Source organism: Rhincodon typus, chromosome 24 (assembly GCF_021869965.1).
Source record: "Rhincodon typus isolate 14 chromosome 24, sRhiTyp1.1, whole genome shotgun sequence".
In the NCBI taxonomy this organism is placed as follows: domain Eukaryota; kingdom Metazoa; phylum Chordata; class Chondrichthyes; order Orectolobiformes; family Rhincodontidae; genus Rhincodon; species Rhincodon typus.
The window spans coordinates 22981289-23002551 of NC_063355.1; the positions used below are offsets into that span (position 1 = coordinate 22981289).

Genomic DNA, 21263 nt, shown 5'->3' on the forward strand with positions numbered 1-21263 from the left:
TTTGTGTTTAGGTCTCCAGTGTTTTTCTTCTTCCATTTCTTAAAAATAGTAGCTTAAGTATTAGATTAATACTGGTGATTTTTTTTCTTTTTAGTTGATAAAAACAATATTATTACAGTAAAGTGTAAAGAGCAGGGAATCTCAAGTAATTAATATACAAGTTAAAGCAAATACGTTAGTGATGCCAGGATATGAGAGATATTGCTGGACGCCAATGCGATCCAGAGCAATTGCATCTGTACTAAATGTTTGCAGCTCAAGGAACCTCACATCCGACTTGAGCTGGAGTCTGAGCTGCAGGCATTGTGCCACACAAGGGAATGTGATAGTTAGCTGAATGTTTTACACTAGAGAATGGTCACATCTCTTAGATTTGGCAATTCAGAATTGGTCTGTGATCAGGTTCAGGAGGGTCTCATTGCAGATGAGGCAAATACGAAGACCCAGGGTTTAAAATGGAGAAGACTCCATGTCTGCGATTATCCAACAGCTACAAGGTTATTTTCAAGCTGTGCAAACAAGACTGGGATTACAAGGAGGTAAGCAAACTGGCCTCAACACCTCAGTACAGGGAGCCATTCAAGTGGTGGGAGGAAGGAAAATAGGACTGTAGTTGTGGTAGGAGACAGTACAGTTTGGGAGTAGATATTGTTCTCTGCAGCCATAAACAGGAATTCTGAAGGCTGTGTTGTCTGCCAGGTGCCAGGATAAGGACATCTCCTCAGGGCTGGAGAAGGACTTCAAGATGGTGAGGGAGGGGAGGGATCTATTGGTCATCCTGCATGTTGGTACCAGTGATATTGGTAAGGGTAGAAAGGAGGTTTTGCTGTAAGATTTTAAACAGGAGCTAAATTTAAAAAGTAGAACCTCCAAGATGATAATCTCTAGATTATTGCCTGACCCATTGGCAAACTAGTGCAGTATTCATAAGGTGAAACAGGTATTTTTACCTACCTTACCCAACATTTTACCCAATAAGTGTACAGATAGGTTAAAGTAAGTATGTGTGTCCTGTATAAATTTAGTTTTGAGATCACAGACCCAATAACTGTCTGTACCAGTCAATTTTCATGTACTTATCAAAAATACAGTTATCCTCATCCAGATTCCTAGTTACCCACACTTAGCTTGTGGCACTGAATTTTTTTTGGGGGGTAAGGTCTTCGGTAAAGCTTAATTTTGTATTCCCAATTAATATTCTACATAGAAAACAACAAATGCTGGGGATCACAGCTAATCAGATAGTATCCATGGAGAGACAACAAGCTAACATTTTGAGTCTAGCTGACTCTTCAGCAGAATTGAAGTGGCGAGGGTGGCAGCATTTATGCTGTAGTTGGTGGGGGGGGGGGGGGTGGGGTGCGTGGTAGTGGGGTGTAGGGTGTTGGTGGAGAGAAGATGTTGATAGTTCAGATTAAGTGATTGAAATGTGAGAATGGCAGAACAATGGTGTGCCTAACTGCCAGAATTGAAAGAAAAGAATTTGTTTTAATTGCCATATTCACTTTGTTTATGGACTCTTATATTTACCGCCCAATCTCTCAGCTTGGTGTCATCGAGTTTCTTATTACAATAAATATCGCCTGCAAACTATTTGAGTTGTTTGAATAACAGTATTTTCAATGGAACTGCCGTCGTCATTGTCCAAAGACACACTTTTTTTTTCTATTTGTTATTGCCATCTGCTCCTCATTATTTAAGCTAATTTATAATGCCATTAGCTACTTTCCATTAATTTGATTGAAATAATCTCTAGTATTGCAATCACTTAATCATCGCTAAGCTTCCATTCATAAGGATAGGGATAAAGAATACCCACAGAACTTGTACATCTGCACTGCATCAAATTATATGAGCAAAATGTATGTGTGTGTATAGATGAGGGGGCAATGCATGCAAACAGCCCCATCGCTGGAAGCCATTAGTATTGAGCTAATGAAATAACAGCAAGCTGTAGTCCCTGAATATGCAAGTTATATAATGCAGTTTTATCATTAGAACTTTTGGTAACATTGTAGTAGACATGCAGAATTCTTGGACTATCTGGCAGTACAGGTTAAAACACAGATTTCTTACTTTCCAATTCATTCTCTACCTAGAGATCAAGTGCCTATTTGACGAGGATGGCAGAAATATGTGAAATGAATTGTTGAAAGATTTATTTGTATAAGTGCAATTTTTTTATTAATCATCTTTTCCTTGTCGGTATAACTTGTTTAAAATAAAAGGCTGGGACGGTTTTTCAAATCTTGCATCTCTAGTGTTTTGGGATAAAAGTAACACTTCAGCCTTGTTGACTATTTACATATTCCATTTCGGATTATCCTCTGACCTGAGCCCTTGCCCTATGTATCCTCAACATCTGTGTGAGGGTGAGTGCAGGGTTGTGGAATTCCTCATTATGGTAGGAGGTGTCTGCTGAGAAGTTTGAATTTCTGGTCACAGTATTGGGGGCATGGCAGGGAATGTCTGGTGATTTGAGGGCATTTGGGTAGCTTGCTTCATAGTTTTTAATCTGGTTTACCTTTTAGCTGCCTAATTTCCCAAGGCCCTGGAAACCTGATCATCTCTTGAGTAAAAATAGAATGGCTGTTAAAATGGAGGCACCAGGCATCATTATAATATTTAAATGGCAAGTCCACTTCTTGTGAATGGGTTAAACACCAATCTCTTGACCCACCTCTATTAAAACTTAAAGTGGACAGTTTGGTTCCTGTTTTTTTTTACATTTTCACCTCTGACAAAATCACACCTTTTTTTTTGGTAAACGAGATTCATCTGTGTTCATTGAACGACTGCACCACTTCCTGATGGTCATGTCAGGTGCTGTCAATAAAGTAATCCCCTGTAATGTTGTTGCCAATATGACCTTCACGTATGCCTTCGAAGCTGCACTTTACTCCACACCTGACTGCATTCTTCATACTTGCTTCTTGCTGCTCCAGCATACCCAGACAGATGTGTCCTCCTCACTTCAGCGAGCAGACTTTGCATAATAATATGCCATCATTATACACTCCTGCACTTCACATCTTTGGTTGTTTGTTGCTTTTGAATAGATCCTTTCATTTATGTATTACTTGGTGGAATGAGCATTTTGCAAATGCTAAAGATAAGCAGAGGTAACATGAGCCCAAATTAAGCGCACGTCCATTCAAACAGTTGCAGATTTGTTGTCAGATTACCTGCTGTTTCACACATGAATCATTTTAGTTACTACCTTTCAACTAGCCCTGAATCAATTTAATTTGTTGAAACTGATATATTGATACCCATTTGTTTCTAGTGGAAAGTTGGTTTCACCTAAATGGAAAAATTTCAAAGGATTGAAACTTCTCTGGAGAGACAAAATTCGACTGAACAATGCTATCTGGAGGGCATGGTACATGCAATGTGAGTAAAATCTCATTTACCTTTATTTTCTCAGCTAACAATTTATTCCTGCAGTTCTTGATGAAGTGCGCTGATACAAATGTGAAATAGTTCATTTCATTACCTCATGTCTGTTGTGTTATCTAGCCCAGTGTACCCAATCTTACATTTCATATCTCCTCTACAAAGTCAATGTATGTACTCTGGGTGTTTTTTTTTGCTTAAGTGGGAGTTTGAACTCAGATTTATCTTTCACTAGAATGATAATGAGTGCCTAAATAAGTTTACATCATTCAGTATCGTGATTTTCAGATGAACTTGATCTTTTTTAAACTTGCAATATTCTGATCTATACAGGCATGGCTTTTTAAATCTCTTTCCTCCCCCACCCTCAATTTTTTTTAATGATAAATGATGCTCCTCAAGCATTTCTACTTGTTTGCTGACTCTTAGAACCAGCATTCGAATTAGGGCAGATATTTGTTATTTAACATAATACTTTTGGAAAGCAAGCTAATTTTTAAAATGTTTCCACAAGCATATGTTGGAATAATCGTGGTGCAGATAGAGAATTCTTCGGAGAGAAATGTTTCCCCACAACTTGCTGTCACCATGCCACATTGTAATGGAGAATTCTATTGTCATTGTTTGCATATGCCTTCTTAGACCGAACACATCGGAACAATGCAGATTATTAAATTTTTCAAAGTTTCAAATCAATCAGATGACTTAATCCCCCTGTATAAATGGCCAGGTTGACTATTATTTACTTGTTGAGGCTGGTATTCTCCCTGTCAAGATGATATGGCTTAGACTATATGTTTCTGAATTGTGCATTCGTTTTTATCATTAGAAGAGCAAATCGTTCCTAGTCTTGACATTCCATAACTACCTTGCGTCCACAGTTTCTAATCTCTGAAGACTTTGGCTTAAGCTAGTAACCCAATTCCACATGCACTAGAAGCTATCTGATATTTTACCTGTGCAACCATTCTTTACACAACCTGGAGCATCAGTCTGGATGCTGGAATCCTTAGACCTTAGGGAAGAGTGGGAAGTTATATGGGGATGCCAATAGAAAACTACAGACTAAGAGAAAAGTTCATGAGCCTTTTGACGGAAATCGCAACTAGGTGGCCATTTTGCATGTTGTTTCCACACAGGTTGCTTTCAGGCTATCTTCTAAACTTAATTCTTATCAATAATGTATTCCTTTTTATCTTTGATTATTTTGTGTGATCTCCTTCCTACCTCACTGCAGACCACATAGGGTTGCTAAACTCTGGCTATTCCTTTTTCTATTCTCCCCCACCCACCTCCAAAAAGAGCAGCTAAGTTCTGTGATTGCAGGAAATGCTGGTTTTTAAAACAAAATTGCCAATATTGCTGATGTAACAAGTTTTTGTTCTCATTTAGATGTAGAAAAACGTGACAATCCAGTTTGTCACTTTGTTACTCCATTGGATGGGACAATCGAGTTTGATGAACCTCGACGACCAGAAGTAAGTGAATGTGAAACTTCCGTATAACAAGAATAATGGCGACCCTAATAATTTTTGTAAAAAGATTCTGTTATCCCTTGAAATGCTGATTGTTATAGTTCTTGCATATGACTTGTTTTTTCTGTGCGCTTTTGTTATTGTGTAACTTTTTAGGGTTTTTTTTGCTTATTAGTATGATCAGGATTTTTCACTTCCCTGTGACTGCAAATCAAAAAATGTCCTTAATTTCCAAGTTTTCATTTTTTAGTTAGCAGGATGCACATGTTTCACAACAATTTTAACATAATTTTGGATACATTGTACAATTGATCAAATTCTGTGTGAAGTCGAGATTTTAACAAATTCCAATATTTTCATAGGCAGCTGTAACAGAAGGAAAATTCTGGAAAAGAAGAATTGAGATTGTAATAAGAGAGTATCACAAATGGCGCACGTACTTCAAGAAAAGGGTATGTTGTTTGCTTTGAGATAATTTTGTAGTCTCTTATTTTAGCATTGTGTATTGAAAATATGTTTGTTCTTTAGGGAATTTAAAAACTCATTACAAACAGAATGAAGGGATCATTTCTCAGTTTCTGCAATCAACATTTCACAATGATCTATTTTTCTTTGATACATTTTTAGCTTCTTTTTCTTTTTCAGTTACAGAAGCACAAAGATGAAGATCTTTCAAGTTTGATTAAAGTAAGTTGAAAATTAAAATTACACTTTCACTAAAGACGAGTTCTTTTGAAATATGTCACCTGTTTATGCTTGACATGTCAACGGTATGATCTGATAACAAGATTGCTTTTTGTTCAAAAGGGACAATTGCAGTCATTCACCATGTGTTCTGCTGGTAGTGTATAACACTTCTGATCACTGCCTATAAGTTAATGAAGTATTTTGTGGCTAAAGATTTTTGCATAATTTTGTCATAAATTTAAAGGTCAGTATAGATTGCAATTGAACAGATAAATTAAGGGGTGAGTGATTTTGACCACTTTTATGTTTGCATTTGTGACGATACTATGGCTTTAAGAGGTGTATTTTGTCCTGGTTTTTTAATGAAGAAAGATTGAGACAGAGATGCAGAGCGGTCTGCTCAAAGCCAATAAAGTAAACAGCTTTGTGAGGTGTTGGGTTTTTTAAAAAAGTTGGAACAGTAGAAGCAGCCGAATGGGTGAGGCCAAGTTCCCACAGAACCAGGAATTTTAGTTTTTAGCTTTCTGCAATTGCTGGGGTCTTGAAGCTGTATGTGGAAACTCTTATTCCTCTCTCTGTTATGGTTAGAAGCTGGGGTTCTTTTCCTGCTGCTAGAATTGCATGTGAGACAATCTGTTTTACTGAATTTGCCTTTTGAGGCTGTGTTTTATGGCATGTTACTTATTTGGAACAGTTAATTAGTAGTAGTTTATGTATGTATTATGTTGTTTAGCATTTTGATAGAGTTACATTTCAGCCAATTCTTTTAGTTTTTTTTTGTATTTTAACTGTAGTGTAAAAATAGTGTGTTTTGCATAAGGCCAAGTAGTTTGATTATTCGAATTGCATTACGTTTGAAATAGGAAAAGGTTAGAGTCTAAGCTGTCTTCTTAATATATTTTTAGGAGGTTTCGTCTAGTCCATAACACATTTTTAAAATTTGATTATTGTTAATACTTTCAGACTCTCCCAAATATATTTTTAATGGATTTTCTAAAAAGCAGCTATCAGATATGCTTGTCCATTCAGTGCACTTTGTATGTTAGCATAATCCTGTGCATTAGCTTAGTATGTTCAGGTGCTACAGCAAGGTTTACTTGAAGGCTTATAACACCTTACTTGGCAAGCTCTTTGAAAATGGACTGGCTGTAGGGACAAGCACTCTTCTTGCCAAATGGACAAATTGGGCAACAATTTAAAGCCCATTTTTGGCTTTTGATCCTGCAACAAATTGATTAGATAGCCCTCACCACTAGTCCTGGTCTCTTTATCTGTTGTGTGTTTATCTCCTCAACAGCTCCTTGTTCCTTCTTTGTTCGTTGTTCCTTGTTCCAAGCCTTTTTCTCCATCATGGTCCTGTTCTTTCGAATTCTTTTATTCTAATCCCCTAAGCTTTGCTCGAATCCTACTTACCTTCAGAAGCTTCCTTAAGATTATCTCTTCTGCATTCAACATTGTTCACTTACTGTTCTTCCATTTCCTGCTTGGTGTCTCAATTCCATCTTTCTTTATCCTCGCACATCTCCATCTCTGCAGCGCTCATGTTATGGAGCTTGACTACCTTAAAAAAATTTAAAAGAAAAATTGGTTTGGCCATTTATTTAAAACTCGAATGTTAGAGTAGAGTATAAATACTGCCATCTGCTGGATATAAGATTAAATAACTTCCTAAACTTCATTTTGAATGTCTTAAAGCATTATGGTGCTCTTTCATTTGTAAACATCTATTCTAACTTGTAAAATTTCGATGTTCTAGTGCTCTTCCATTAAATATGATTTGATAATTTGCATTATATTTGCTCCTAGCTATTTTGGGACATAATAACGGGAGGAAAGATTTGAATCTTGGGATTTAATTTGTTTGGAGGGGAAAGGCTGAATTAATTTCCACTTCATTCTCCAATGGCTTGATTGCTCCCTTCATCCAGCTGTTTGTTGATGTACTACATTTAAAAGAATACTAGGGATTTCTTACTGCAGAAACAACAGTGAATGCTGTACATGATCCTCTGGGCCATAGGCATTCTAATTTGCTCCTTAGGTATTGAAGCATTTTAGTGTGATGCTCCAACTCTGACGCCAGTAAAATGAAAAGGAGCTTGAATGATGATTAATCTTGGAATTTAATTTTATATTTACTTCAGGGACGCCTCATTTTGAGTACTTGTACATTTTTTAAAAAAACACCAAAAATGTAATGGCTGCGTTAGAATATTTCTGGTTTTATAATCAGTATTTTTAAAAATAAAACCTACAGGACTGCATAACTTGTTCAAAACCAGAATACCATGTAGATTTTGTTACCTTTCCGTAGCAGGCAATTTTTCTTATTTTTGTACATGTGGTCAGAGGGGATTTTTAATATAGTTAATTCTCCGTAGTCTGGCCAAGGATAGCCTTAGCGATGTCTGGGAATCACAGCTGAGCTTTTGTTCCTCTTGTCAGTTGAAAGGTTTTTGTTGTTGGAGGTGGGAATGAGAATTTTTAAAATATCAAGTTCGAAATTTTATTTAAACTGGCAATGCTGTCTGTTCCTTAACATTTGTTGAATGAAAAGTATTTGATTGATAGACCTTCTTGAGAGAATGTTCTCATCAATAATGAAGTGTTTGTTGGAAGTTGTTCACTTCTTTTTTGTAAGTTACACTAACCATTCTTTCTATAATATTGGATAATGGTATACAGCTTTCTGGATTTGACGATGGCGGCTCCGAAGCCTGTTATATTCCATTTCAAGATGATGACTTGGCGGCATGGTGTGCAAAAAGGAAAGGAAGTGATACACCTGTCCCCATGGAGGAGGACCAGCTCTTGGATATGGACATGTTAATGTCTGAATTCTCTGACACACTTTTCTCAACTTTGTCCTCACACCACCCGGTAGCCTGGCCCAACCCAAGAGAGATTGGTTAGTGACACTTGCAAGGCATTTTTTGTGGCATTGTAAACCTTTTTCAAAAGTGTTACGCTTTACAAATTTTGTTATTTTTCTTCCTGGGGGGAAAAAAGTCCTGTGGTACATATTTCCTGCTGATTGCAAATAGATATCTTACTTATTTTAGATTAACTAAATTTCTTTGAAAAAAAATTATTTGAGATAGTGCTACCCTACCTGTTTCAACTTAGTGCATATAAATTTCTTGCTTTTATGTGAAGATTTACAAGGATGTTGCCAGTACCAGTAGGCCTGAGTTATAGAGAGAGGTTGGTCAGGATAGGACTTTATTTCTTGGGATGTAGGAGAATAAGGATTGATCTTATTGAGGTGTATAAAATCATGAGGAGCATAGATAGGATGAATACATATAGTCTTTTTCCCAGGGATGGGGAATTGAAAACTAGAGGGCATAGGTTTAAGGTGAGAGGGGATAGATTTAAGAAGAACCTGAGGGGCAACTTCTTCACACACAGTGGTGCATATATGGAATGGGCTGCCTGAGAAAGTGTTTGAGGCAGGTACAATAGCAACATTTAAAAAACACTTGGATGAGATGGATTTAGTGGGATATGGACCAAATGTGGGTAATTGGAACTAGCTGAGTGGGCACCATGGTCAGCGTGGACCAGTTTGGGCCGAAGGACTGTTTCCATGCTGTATTACTTTATGACTTTATGTGCGTGGTGACAAGTTTCACAAGTAATGCACAGAGTTTGTGACACATTACCTGGTTTTGGCACATCTTGACAGACCAAGCACAAGCTGAAAGAAAATCCAATTGAAAAATCAGATTCTTTATCAGGTACTTGCTACTACGAGAGGGGAGGCAATGTCTTAATGGTATTACGGCTAGTCTATTACTCCAGAAACACAGTTAATGTTGTAGGGACCTTGTGTTCAAATCCTGCCATGGCAGATTGTCGAGTTAGAATTCATTTTAAGAATTAACTGATGACCATGAAACCATCATCGATTGTCGGAAAAACCCATCTTGTTCACTAATGTGCTTCAGTGAAGGAAATCTGGCATCCTTGCCTGGTTTGGCGCCAGAGTTACAGACATAAGTTTGACTCTCAACTGCCCTCTGAAATGGTCTGCCAAGCCACTTAATTGCATCAATCACTGCAATAACTTGTCATAGAAATGAAATCTGGATGGAACATCTGGTATTGACCTAGGCTAGGCACCAGAAAAGACATTGGCAGAAATAGCCCTGTCGACTGTACAAAGTCCTCGTAACTAACATCGGTTGTTAGTGCCAAAATTGGGAGAGCTGACTCTCAAGCAACAACCTGACGTAGTCATACTCACGGAATCATACCTTACAGACAATATCCCAGACACCGCCACCGCCATCTCTGGATATGTCCTGTTCCATCAGCAGGACAGACCCAACAGAGGTGGCTTACATTCAGGAGAAAGTTGCCCTGGGAGTCCTCAATGTTGATCTTGGGCCAATATGGTGGCTCAGTGGTTAGCACTGCTGCCCCACAGCATCAGGGGACCTGGGTTCAATTCCAGCCTCGGGCGACTATCTGTGTGAAGTTTGCACGTTCTCCGCATGCCTACATACGTTTCCTCCAGGTGATTTGGTTTCCTCCCAAAGTCCAAAGATGTGCAGGTTAGCTGGATTGGCAATGTTAAATTGTCCGTAGTTTCCAGGGACGTGCAGGCTAGGTGGATTAGCCACGGGAAATGCAAAGTTATAGGGATAGGGTAGCAGGGTGGGTCTGGGTGGAATGCTCTTCGGCGGGTCGGCGTGGACTTGATGGGCCAAATGGTCTGCTTCCATACTGTAGGGATTCTATGATGCTATGACTCCGGACCCCATAAAGTCTCATAGCTTCAGGTGAAACATGGACAAGGTAACCTCCTGCTGATTACCATGTACCATCCTCCCTCAGCTGATGAATCAGTATTCTTCCATGTTGAACAACATTTGGAGGAAGCACTGAGGGTGGCGAGGGTGGCAAGGCTGCAAGATGGGTGGGGGATTTCAACGTCTGCTGGAAAGGGTCTGGGTGGGTGGTGAGGGAACCAACAAGAGATTAAAAAATCATACCTGACTTCATTCTTACCCTATCTGCCAGTTGCTGATGCCATCTCCATGACATCATCGGTAAGAGCAACCACTGCGTTGTCTTTATGGGGGCGAAGTCCTGCCTTCACATTGAGAATACCCTTCATCATGCGGCCCCATCATTGTGCTAAATGGGATAGACTTTGAACAGATCTAGCAACTTAAGAGTGGGCATCAGTGAGGTGCTGTGGGCTACTCACAACAGCAGAATTCTGCAGCCTCCTAGCACAGCACATACCCCATTCCACCATTATCATCAAGCCAGGGGATGAATCCTGGTTCAGTGGACAGTGCAGGCATATCTTAAAATGAAGTGTTGACCTGGTGAAGCTACCAAACAGAACTGCCTGTGTGCCAAATAACATAAGCAGCAAGCAATAGACAGAGTTCAGTGATCACACAACCGACAGATCAGATCTAAGCTCTGCAGTCCTATAACATCCAGTCATGAATAGTGGGGGACAATTAAGCCAATTTATTGGAGGAGCAGGCTCCACAAATATCCCCATCCTCAAAGATGGAAGAGACCAACAGATCAGTGCAAAGGATAAGGCTGAAGCATTCGCAGCAATCCATCTAGGACTCCTCCATTGGCCTCCAGCATCACAAATATCAGTCTTCAGCCAATTTGATTCATTCCACATGATATCGAGAAATGGTTGGAGGCACTGGTTTCTGCGAGGGCTGTGGCTCTGACAGCATTCCGGCAACAGTACTGAAGACTTGTGCTCCAGAATTTGCTGCTTCGCCAGCCAAGCTGTTCCAGTACAGTTGCAACGCTGGCATCTACCCAACAATGTGGAAAATTGCCCTCGTGTGTCATGTATATTAAAAAGCAGGACAAATCCAACCCAGCCCCATCAGTCTACTCTCGATCATCAGTAAAGTGATGGAGTATGTCATTAATAGTGCTATCAACAGCACTGACTCAGCATTGACCTGAGCATCAGTGGTGGAGGAAGTGGTTGCTTGTGGATGTGGTGCCAATCAAGCGGACTGCTTTGCTCTGGGTGGTATCAAGCTTCTTGTGCGTTGGAGCTGCACCTATCCAGGCAAGTAGGGATTATTCCATCACACTCTTGACTTGTGCCTTGCAGATGGTGTAACTACCTCAGGAAGGTAGTTTTTCACCACAATATTCCTAGCCTCTCATCTGCTCTTTTGCCACTGTATTTATATGGTGAGTCCAGGTGGTAAACCCCAGTATGTTGACAATGGGGGATTCACTGATGGTAACACTACTGAATGTCAAGGGGTGGTGGTTAGACCTGCTCATTGATGCCTAGTTTTGGTTCTGCCTAGGCCACTGACGTCATTACAGTCTTTGTTCAAATATGGGCCAAAGAACTGAGTTCCAGAAGTGAGGTGAGAGTGACGGCCCTTGACTTCAACGTGTATGGCATCAAGGAGCTCTAGCAAAACTAACATCAGTGGGAAACAGATGGGCAAACTCTCCACAGTTTGGAGTCATACCTGCAACTTCGGAAGATAGGGGTGGTAGTTGGAGATGAGTCATTCTCAGCTCCAGGACATTTCTGCAGGAATTCCTCGGGTACTGTCCGAAGTCCATCCATCTTCAGCTACTTTGTTAATGTCTTTCGCCCCACCATAAGGTTAGAAGTGGGGATGTTTGCTGATGATTGTGCAGTGTTCAGCACCTTTTGTGACTCCTCAGAGACTGAAGCTGTCAGTGTTCAAATGCAACAAGATCTGGACAGGATCCAGGCTTGTGCTGACAAATGGCAAAGTAACATTCGTGCCTTACAAATGCCAGGTTATGACCATCACTAATAAGAGACAATCTAACCACCACCCCTTGACATTCAGTAGTGTTACCATCAGTGAATCCCCCATTGTCAACATACTGGGGTTTACCACCTGGACTCACCATATAAATACAGTGGCAAAAGAGCAGATGAGAGGCTAGGAATATTGTGGTGTAAAACTACCTTCCTGAGGTAGTTACACCATCTGCAAGGCACAAGTCAAGAGTGTGATGGAATAATCCCTACTTGCCTGGATAGGTGCAGCTCCAACACACAAGAAGCTTGATACCACCCAGAGCAAAGCAGCCCGCTTGATTGGCACCACATCCACAAGCAACCACTTCCTCCACCACTGATGCTCAGTAGTAGCAGTGTGAACGATTTTACATGATGCACTTCAGAAATTCACCAAAAATCTTTAGACAGGACTGTCCAAACCCACGACCACTTCCATCTAGAAGGACAAGGGCAGCAGATACATGAAAACACCATCACCTACAAATTTCCATTCATGCCACTCACTATCCTGACTTGGAAATATATCACCATTTCTTCATTGGGTGAAATCCTGGAATTTCCTCCCTAAGAGCATTGTGGGTCACCCCACAGCACATGGACTGCAGCAGTTCAAGAAGGCAGCTCACCACCACTTTCTCAAGGACAATTAGGGATCGTCAATAAATGCTGGCCAACCAGCGATGCCCATGGCCCATAAGTGAATTTTTTTTTTGAAAGTCAGAACCAGCCGTTCATACTGTTTTGAAACAAAATATGACATCAAGCTACAGTAGGTCAGATGACCAAATGTTTGACCCACAAATGGTTTACCCAGAAATGTTTGGTCAAAGAGGTAGGAGTTATGGTGGGTCTTGAAGGAGGAAAGTGAGGTAAAGGAGAAAGATCTATATAGAGGGCCCTTTGAAGCACGGGGCCGAGATAACAAAGGCACAGCCACCGTTAGTACAGCAATTAAAATCGGGGATACAAAACATGTCAGAATTAGAAGAGTGCACGTACTGCAAAGGTTTGTGAGACTAGAGGAGATTACAGAAATAGAGAGGGGTAAGACTGTGTAGGGATTTGAAAACAAGGAAAATAATTTTAAAATCAAGATATTGTTTGACTGAGAATGATGTATGACATCATTGATAGAGAACAAACGTGCAAGTGAGGGTCTGGTTGATCAAATCATTAACTGCAAAAATGTGAGCAGAGAACCAGGAGGTCAACTAGGATTTTGGAAGTGGTGTTCTATGTGAACTGGGGTTTGTTTCTTCCCAGGAAAATACAGGTGGACTGGGTATTGAAGAGGTGTGTGTATAGTGAGGGATACAAGAAAAGATCAGAGTTGGCCTTAATAGGGTTGATATGATGGAACGAGCAGGACCGTGGGGATGGTATGAATTTGGCTTCGGGAGTTTACAAGATAGAAAAGATTCGGGGAGGATAAGAAGGCAGTGAACTCGGGATTGAGAAAGTACTGATGCTACTAAAGGTGAGAAATCATTTGGAGCATGTAAAGAGTAAGGAGTAAGGGATTATTATCTCCTAACTTCTTCGTCTTGCATGTTGGTATGCTTTTGAATGTGCTGAGGCCATGAAAGAAGAAATATAAATGCGAGTTTTTCTTTTAATTTTTCATGTTAATGAATAATGAAGACACCTTATAGACTTGTAAATGGTGGGTGTTTGCCGTTTTGTGGTGCATCCTCACACAAGTTGTACAAAGCAAAGTATATTGGAAAAACTAGCTCCTGATGCAAAGTATTCAATGTTGAAATTGTTAGTCTTCAAAATGTGTGATTCAGGTACTGTATGCTTAACTCTCCCAATACTTCTGACAGCACATGCAGGAAATGCTGATATGATTCAGCCTGGATTGATTCCGCTACAGCCCAATCTGGACTTCATGGACACTTTTGAACCTTTCCAAGGTAAGATTTGCATAGCCACCTTGAATTTGAAAGTGGTAGTTTATGTACTGATATTTCCACTTGCCTGATGCTGTTTTACTGATTTTTGCTGAATATATTCATGATAGATAACTTGTTGTGGAGAAACATCACAAGGTACGTGATGCCTTGTTGATCATTTTCACATTTCTATATGCCAGTGTAACATTTTGGCATATACTTTAACTTTAGTAGTTAGACCTACATCAATTACAATCATAGGCTGCTTGAAGATACCAAGAACTGCAGATGCTCATGTCAGAGTGAACATGATGTGGAGCTGGAGGAACACAGCAGGTCATGCAGCATCAGAGGAGTAGGAAAGTCCATGTTTCGGCTCAGGACCCTTCTTCAGAATTCCTGGATCACAGTTCTGAAGAAGGGTCCTGACCCGAAACTTCGACTTTCCTAATCTTATGCTTCCTGCTGTGTTCCTCCAGCTCCACGCAGTGTTGACAGTTATAGGCTGAGTTTGAACTAGCCAATCTAAAATTAATTGATCTTGATTAGCTGCAAGACCCATTCTAGGTTCAAGAATGTTTTCACAAGTTTTACAGAATTCATTACGTTTATCAAAGCCAGCACAAAACAAGTGATACTTAATAAGATAGTGGTTTCAGCCTATCCATGTTAGAATGCCAGTTCATGACATTTTGACTGGGCACCAGTCTCTTGATTGTCTTTGATATTCCTTTTTGTGCATTCAATGACTAAAACGCAGGCCTTATTGACTGTTGCTAGCCAATATCCGTGGTCAGTCTTGGATTGCCTAGGTAGTCTATGTCTAATTGCTTTCTTTAAAAGTAGTGGTCATCTTAATAACATAATTTCCCTTAATTTTCTCATTCAATGTTTAGCATGCCAATAATTTTATAAGATCGTCCCTTTAGATCTTTACCAGAATAAGTTGGCACCAGTGAAGAATTAATGTATCTGCTTAGACTATGTGGTGTCACCTCCTAATGATTAACTATGATGAATTGATACATCTGATTGTTCTCCAAAATCTGTCAGTATACTGCACTGAGAGCCGTGTGTAATGCCACAAAAACTGTTAATGCCTAAAATGAATTAAAGTTCAAAATGACCATACAACATATTACACAATGTTATTATAAATGGTTAGCTCAGTTGGCTGGACTGTTGGTTTGCGATGCAGTGTGATGCCAGCAGCAGTTTCTACATCAGCTGAAATTACTATGAAGGTCCTGCCTTCTCAGACTTGCCCTTTGCCCAAGACATGATGAGCCTTGTGTTAATCCCACCACTTGCACTCTCTCTAATGAGAGAGCAGCCCAGTGGCGCTCAAGTGACTTTATTGTAAGTCACCATTTTAAAACATTGATATGTCTTTGGGTGCAACCTGTGTCTGCTTCAAAGCATTTTCATGTCTATCAACCTAAGTTTACATTAGTTTGAATCATGATAAATCAATAAAACCATAAATCTTAACTTTGACCTGGGCTTGTGGGTTATTTTGTACAGAAACTATTTAATAACTACCCATAATTAAACAGAATATAATTTATTCCTCACACGCTTAATCAAGCTGAAGTGATTAATTATTCAAAAATAACTCAATCCTGCGCTGAAGCTGGTTTTCTGAAATTGAAATTTCAGTTTACTTGGTTATGCACTTTCCCACTTTGGTCACCAAATTTAACTTTGCCTTACTGAACAGTAGTGGCCGACGTTACAAAACATTCAGAAGCTTTGGAAAAGTTACAAAGTTCTTCCTGCTGTTGGCTTCATGAGAGGGGGTATTATACCTGACAAATTTATTAAGTTTACTTGAGGAGCTAACAAGCAGGATAGCAGGATATCCAAAGGATGTTCAGTGAGGTAATTTGCATAGACTATTTAATAAGAGCCCAAGGTGTTTGGGATATTTTACGCATGGACAGTGGATTGGCAAACTAATAGTTGAGAAAATTGAGATGGGGGACACATTTTCAGGATGGCAACCTGTAACTATTGGAGTGCCACAGGGATCAGTACCGAGGCCACAATTATTTGCAGTATATAGTGTATGACTTGGATAAGAGAACTGAAGGTACTATTTCCACATTTAAGGATTACACAAAAATAGGTGGGAAGACAAGCGGTGAGAATAACACAAACTGGCTGCAGAGGGATATAGACGTGAGTGGCAAAAGTCTGGCTGATAGAATATGAAGTGGGGAAAATGTGAGGTTATTCATTTTGCTGAGCAGATTGGAGGAGATGAATATAATTTAAATAGGAAAGACTGCAGAAGCTGCAGCAGAGAAAAATTTGGGGTCTTGTGCGTGAATCACAAAAAGCTAGCGTACAATAGGAAGTACAAATAGAATTTTTATTTCCAAAGGAATGGCATATAAAAATAGGGAACTGTTGTTTCAGAGATAGTAGGAACTGCCGATGCTGGAGAATCCGAGATAACAAGGTGTAGAGCTGGATGAACACAGCAGGCCGAGCAGGAAAGCTGACGTTTCGGGTCTGGACCCTTCTTCAGAAAAAGGTTGTAAACCCTAAACGTCAGCTTTCCTGCCCCTCTGATGCTGCTTGGCCTGCTGTGTTCATCCAGCTCTACACCTTGTTATCTCGAACTCTTGCTAAAATTATGTTAGATACCTAGTCAGACCACATCTAGGATATTGTGAACAGTTTTGGTCCCCTTATGTAAGGAAAGATATACTGGAATTGGAGGCAGTCCAAAGAAGGTTAATTAGAATGATTTCTGATATGGAGGGATTTTCTTATGAAGGGAAATTTAGTAGGTTGGGCTTGTACTCATTGGAATTTAGAAGAATCAGAAGCGACTTTATTGAAACATACACAATTCTTAGAGGCTTATAGAGGTTGTTCCTGCCTATGGGAGAGTCCAGAACCAGAAGGCATAATCTCAGAATAAATGAGTGCCCTTGAAGGTGGATGGTAAAATTATTTTCTCAGATTCTGTGGAATTCTTTACCGCAGAGAGATGCGAGAGGCTGGGTTGTTACGTATATTCGAGGGTGAGATGGACAATTTTTTTAATCAGTAAGAAAATCCGAGCTTGTTGGGGAAAAAAGGCAGGAAAGTGAATCTGAGGATTATCAGATCAACAATGATTTCATTGAATGGTGAAGCTGACTTGATGGGCCAAATGGCCTACTTCTGTTCCCGCATCTTTTGTAGCTTTTTGTCCAACTGTTCTACTACTGGTGTAAAATTTTCACCTGTTTGCTTTCTGGCTGTCTCCCTAAAATTGCATGTTCATATGGAAAAGTTTGATTTTACAACATTTCTTTTTTTTCTTCTCCATGTTGGAAAGTATGAAGTTTACATAGGTTTTTTTTCCCCCCGAAGTAAATTTGGTATAACTGTTATCCAAGGTCACATTACATCTAAACTACTTCAATGGAAAAATGAGAGTGCATGGGATATTGCAAGTTGTGAAAGATACTAAAACTGAACTATTTAATTACAGATTTGTTTCCTTCAACCCGCTTCCCGTCTTTGGCTGGCAGCCAGTTCTCATCCCCCACGCCATCTGTACCTTCTGTCACTTCTCTAGGTGCCAGCAGTTCACCACCACAGGTAAGAATTTTGTTTCTGTATGTACAGTACATGTAATACTATGGCTTGTCTTTATTTCTGCCTTTCCTGTGTACATTTTGCAAATTACTAGAGCTATTCTTCAAAATAAAAGTAGTGAGCTACATTTCGTAATTAATAGTGTCACAAAATGCATTTTCAAAGTAATTATTTTTACAGTATTGGAAAGGGAATCTAGGGATGGTAAAGTAAGTCTGCGTAATAGGTGGTAAACTTTCTGTCTCTTTGTCTTGCCCAGAATGTTCGAAGTTATTCACTGCAGCTTGTGTTTTGTTTAACACTGGTGCTCATGCAAGCAGGTTGATTGTTTTCATAGTAGACTGAATCTTTTAGGCAGAAAATAGAAATTTTACTCTCCTTGCTATAGCGTGAGTATAACAATTACTTATCATTAATTTACCATTAAATAGCTGCAATCAGCTGTTCTGTTGGGTGGGTTCCCCCTCCAACTATCCAACTAAGGGTGAGGTTTGGAGACCATGGCACCCTGTAAATTAAATCGTATTTTACAACAATTCAGGTAGCCAAAAATATTACATAGTTGGACCATTCAGCTAAAATTACTGTTGTGGATTTATTTACTAACTAAATGATGCACACAGACTTTGACAAGATGTACTATAAGAGCATCAGCAGCATACACAGTTAGTTTAACTGTTCAGAAGAGCTTCCCAGCAGTTTTGGAGATATGTTGATGAAGTTTCAACCACTTTAGTTTGTGTGTCAAGTTGAAATTAATGGCTTTACGACCTGACTTTTATATGTTGCTTCTTTCTTAAAGGATACAGTCTCTTTATGAATGATGTTTGTTTTTGCCAAGTTTGGAACTATTTCTGGCTTTAAATGATCAGCCCAGCTTTTTTTAATACTGCACATTTGGAGAGTTCATTGTTTCTCCCAGATGGGGTTAATGGTAGTAGAGAAGAGAATTCCAGTTAACCAATTAATTCAAATTGAAATGAACATTAGAATGTCATCAGAGTTTTGCTTTTGTTCATTTTGTGTTGGTTTAGATCATTATGTATGGTCTGTAAAAAGGGAGAAGTAAATTTCTATGATGGCCCAATGAAATTTTCAAAAGAGGAAGATGCATTCAGTAGTGGTTAGAACATTATTATTGTAAAGAATAGCAATCTAATGGATGTGTATCTGTTAGGAGCAAGAAGTTGGTTTGAAGTCTTAACATTTTGAACAAGTTGGGCTTTGCTTTTCACAATATTATTTTGCTCTGTCCAAGTATTTTTTAAATTCTATTTATATTTTTCATCTGCCCTTCTTAGAACTTTTAAAAATGACTTTTTATCACAAAGATGTGTACCTGGTTAAGTTTCCCAAGTGGAAATGGCGTACACATAGGATTTATTGATGCACAAATCCTGTATATTTTTCATTGTTATTTTTAATTGGAAATAGTTTCCTTTATCAGCTGCCCCCAGAAGCTTTTAAAGCTGCATTTGGAATGATTTTAGATTAGCAAATCTCCTACATCTATATGTCGATGTGTATTCTGTGTAATGCAAACTGAATGAAAACAGACAAAGGACAAATGTTATTTGAGCGAGTAGTTTTCATTCAGGAGATCTAGTTGACCAGACGTTGTATCACCGAAAAATTGGAATTTTTGGATGAGAGCAAAGGAAATCCATTATTTAAACTTAACAAAGGTATACTTAATACAAAACCCTTCTGTACTTTTCATTTTCCTTAACTCTTTTGCTTGCCTCTATAATCTGATCGACATCTCTCTGTTGGAAAGTTAATTCTTTTCTGGCAAAGAGGAACTGTAGGGATGTAGACACAGGTAGTCACACCCAGCAACACCTGTGAAGTTGGTCAGAGCTTTAAAACAAAACTGTAATATGAAATTTCAATCTGGTCTAGAATGAGAATAGAAGTTAAAATGTATTCATAAATAAGCTAGGGAACGTGTGGGGACATACAAAATAATATATTAGTAGTCAAGTTGAATTGAATGAATTTGAGCTTCGACAGCTATGTCTGTTCACTTGCTGTGGCATTGAAAAGACTTAATTATTTGTGTGTGGTCTTGACTTGCAAAAATTCCCATTTTCAGAAGTGTGAAAGTTATGTACATATGTGAAAGATGTCGATAACCAATTCAGATCACCAATACTACTTTGATACCAGATTGTCCTATTGTATTAACATATGCAGATGTCAGTAAGGCAGCACCTAAATAAGAACTCTTGGAGGAATAATCAATACCTTGTGCCTAAGAGAATACCTAAGGCAAAAAAAACAACTGAACCTATGGCAGGAATGTCATTTTTAGATCTGGGCAACATTAAACCAATTTGTTTTGGAATGAATGGATGCCATCTTTAAGTGCCCTGCCTTTTAAAGTTGTTTTGTGCAACCACATATGTATTGTAACTTTGACCTGTTACACAGTTACCTCTAGATAATATTGGTCTTTGAACAGTGACAGAAAATCATTAGCAGCAATGATAACTTTTCTTTTAAAAAAAAATTCTAATTTCAGGAGTTGCTGTTACAGATTTAATTAAATATCTTGCTTACATTGTTTTAGTTATCTGATTCCGTCACTTGGTGACACTTTACAGGAAGAGTTAATACGCACTTGCTGACAGTGCAGTGGCTGGGTTCAGCTAATACTGTAATGTAATATTTTGTAGTTAATTGCAGCATCACCCAGTGGTAAAATATGTTGTGACAATTTAAAGCTTCTAATTGCATTTGAGCAGGCCCCACCTCTTCTCAGATTACTGGGGATTCCTGTATTTTAGGAAGTAATGAGGGGGACATCTGAGGAACAGGAAAGGAAAGATCATTGAAGCATTGAATGAGCAAGGTTTTGAACTCAGCTGTTTTATGTTTATAATCAAAATAATTACCTTGTACGTTTTTTTAAAAAATCAAAAATGTTGTTAGAGGTTATATAGGACACTCCAATTATATCCTTGATAGTTGGGTTTGGGACATATGACTACCAGATTCTAGTAATTATAACAAAATAGTTGTTGACGTTTTGAGTAAAATGCTGTTTGTATATTTGCAAGAAAACACTTGAACATTATTGAAATTTTAAAGCAAAAATAGAACAACAGTGCTGTTTATAGGCAAAATATAATCCTGATTTAGGAGTAATGGGCTTGGACTAGTGGATTTTATTTTGACATCTGCTGACTATTTTTAGATTTCTCTGGCAGACTTCCCCAACTTGTCTGTAATACTCCCACTTCCTAACCCTATTACCAGATAGCTTGCAAATGAAGTGTTGTATTAGCAAGAGAAAATAAAACCTTTTCTAAATATTGTTTTATTTATGAATCAGGCCATTATCTCTGCTTAAAATGCAGAGATGGATACAAACATGTTAAATATTCATTTGCCATTGCTAACAGTAAT

General features: G+C 38.8%; 1 protein-coding gene across 1 annotated transcript in view; it reads left to right on the forward strand.

Moving 5' to 3' along the window:
* The first annotated feature begins 455 nt into the window (after nucleotides 1-455).
* LOC109935682 (MLX-interacting protein) overlaps nucleotides 456-21263 on the forward strand; it is a 63794-nt gene continuing 42986 nt past the window's right edge. Inside the window, exons 1-9 of the mRNA XM_048611720.1 lie at nucleotides 456-539; nucleotides 2532-2632; nucleotides 3287-3393; nucleotides 4789-4874; nucleotides 5234-5323; nucleotides 5517-5558; nucleotides 8244-8466; nucleotides 14187-14276; nucleotides 17746-17855. Of these exons, the coding sequence (XP_048467677.1) occupies nucleotides 456-539; nucleotides 2532-2632; nucleotides 3287-3393; nucleotides 4789-4874; nucleotides 5234-5323; nucleotides 5517-5558; nucleotides 8244-8466; nucleotides 14187-14276; nucleotides 17746-17855 (933 nt within the window). The remainder of the gene's footprint in view (nucleotides 540-2531; nucleotides 2633-3286; nucleotides 3394-4788; nucleotides 4875-5233; nucleotides 5324-5516; nucleotides 5559-8243; nucleotides 8467-14186; nucleotides 14277-17745; nucleotides 17856-21263) is intronic.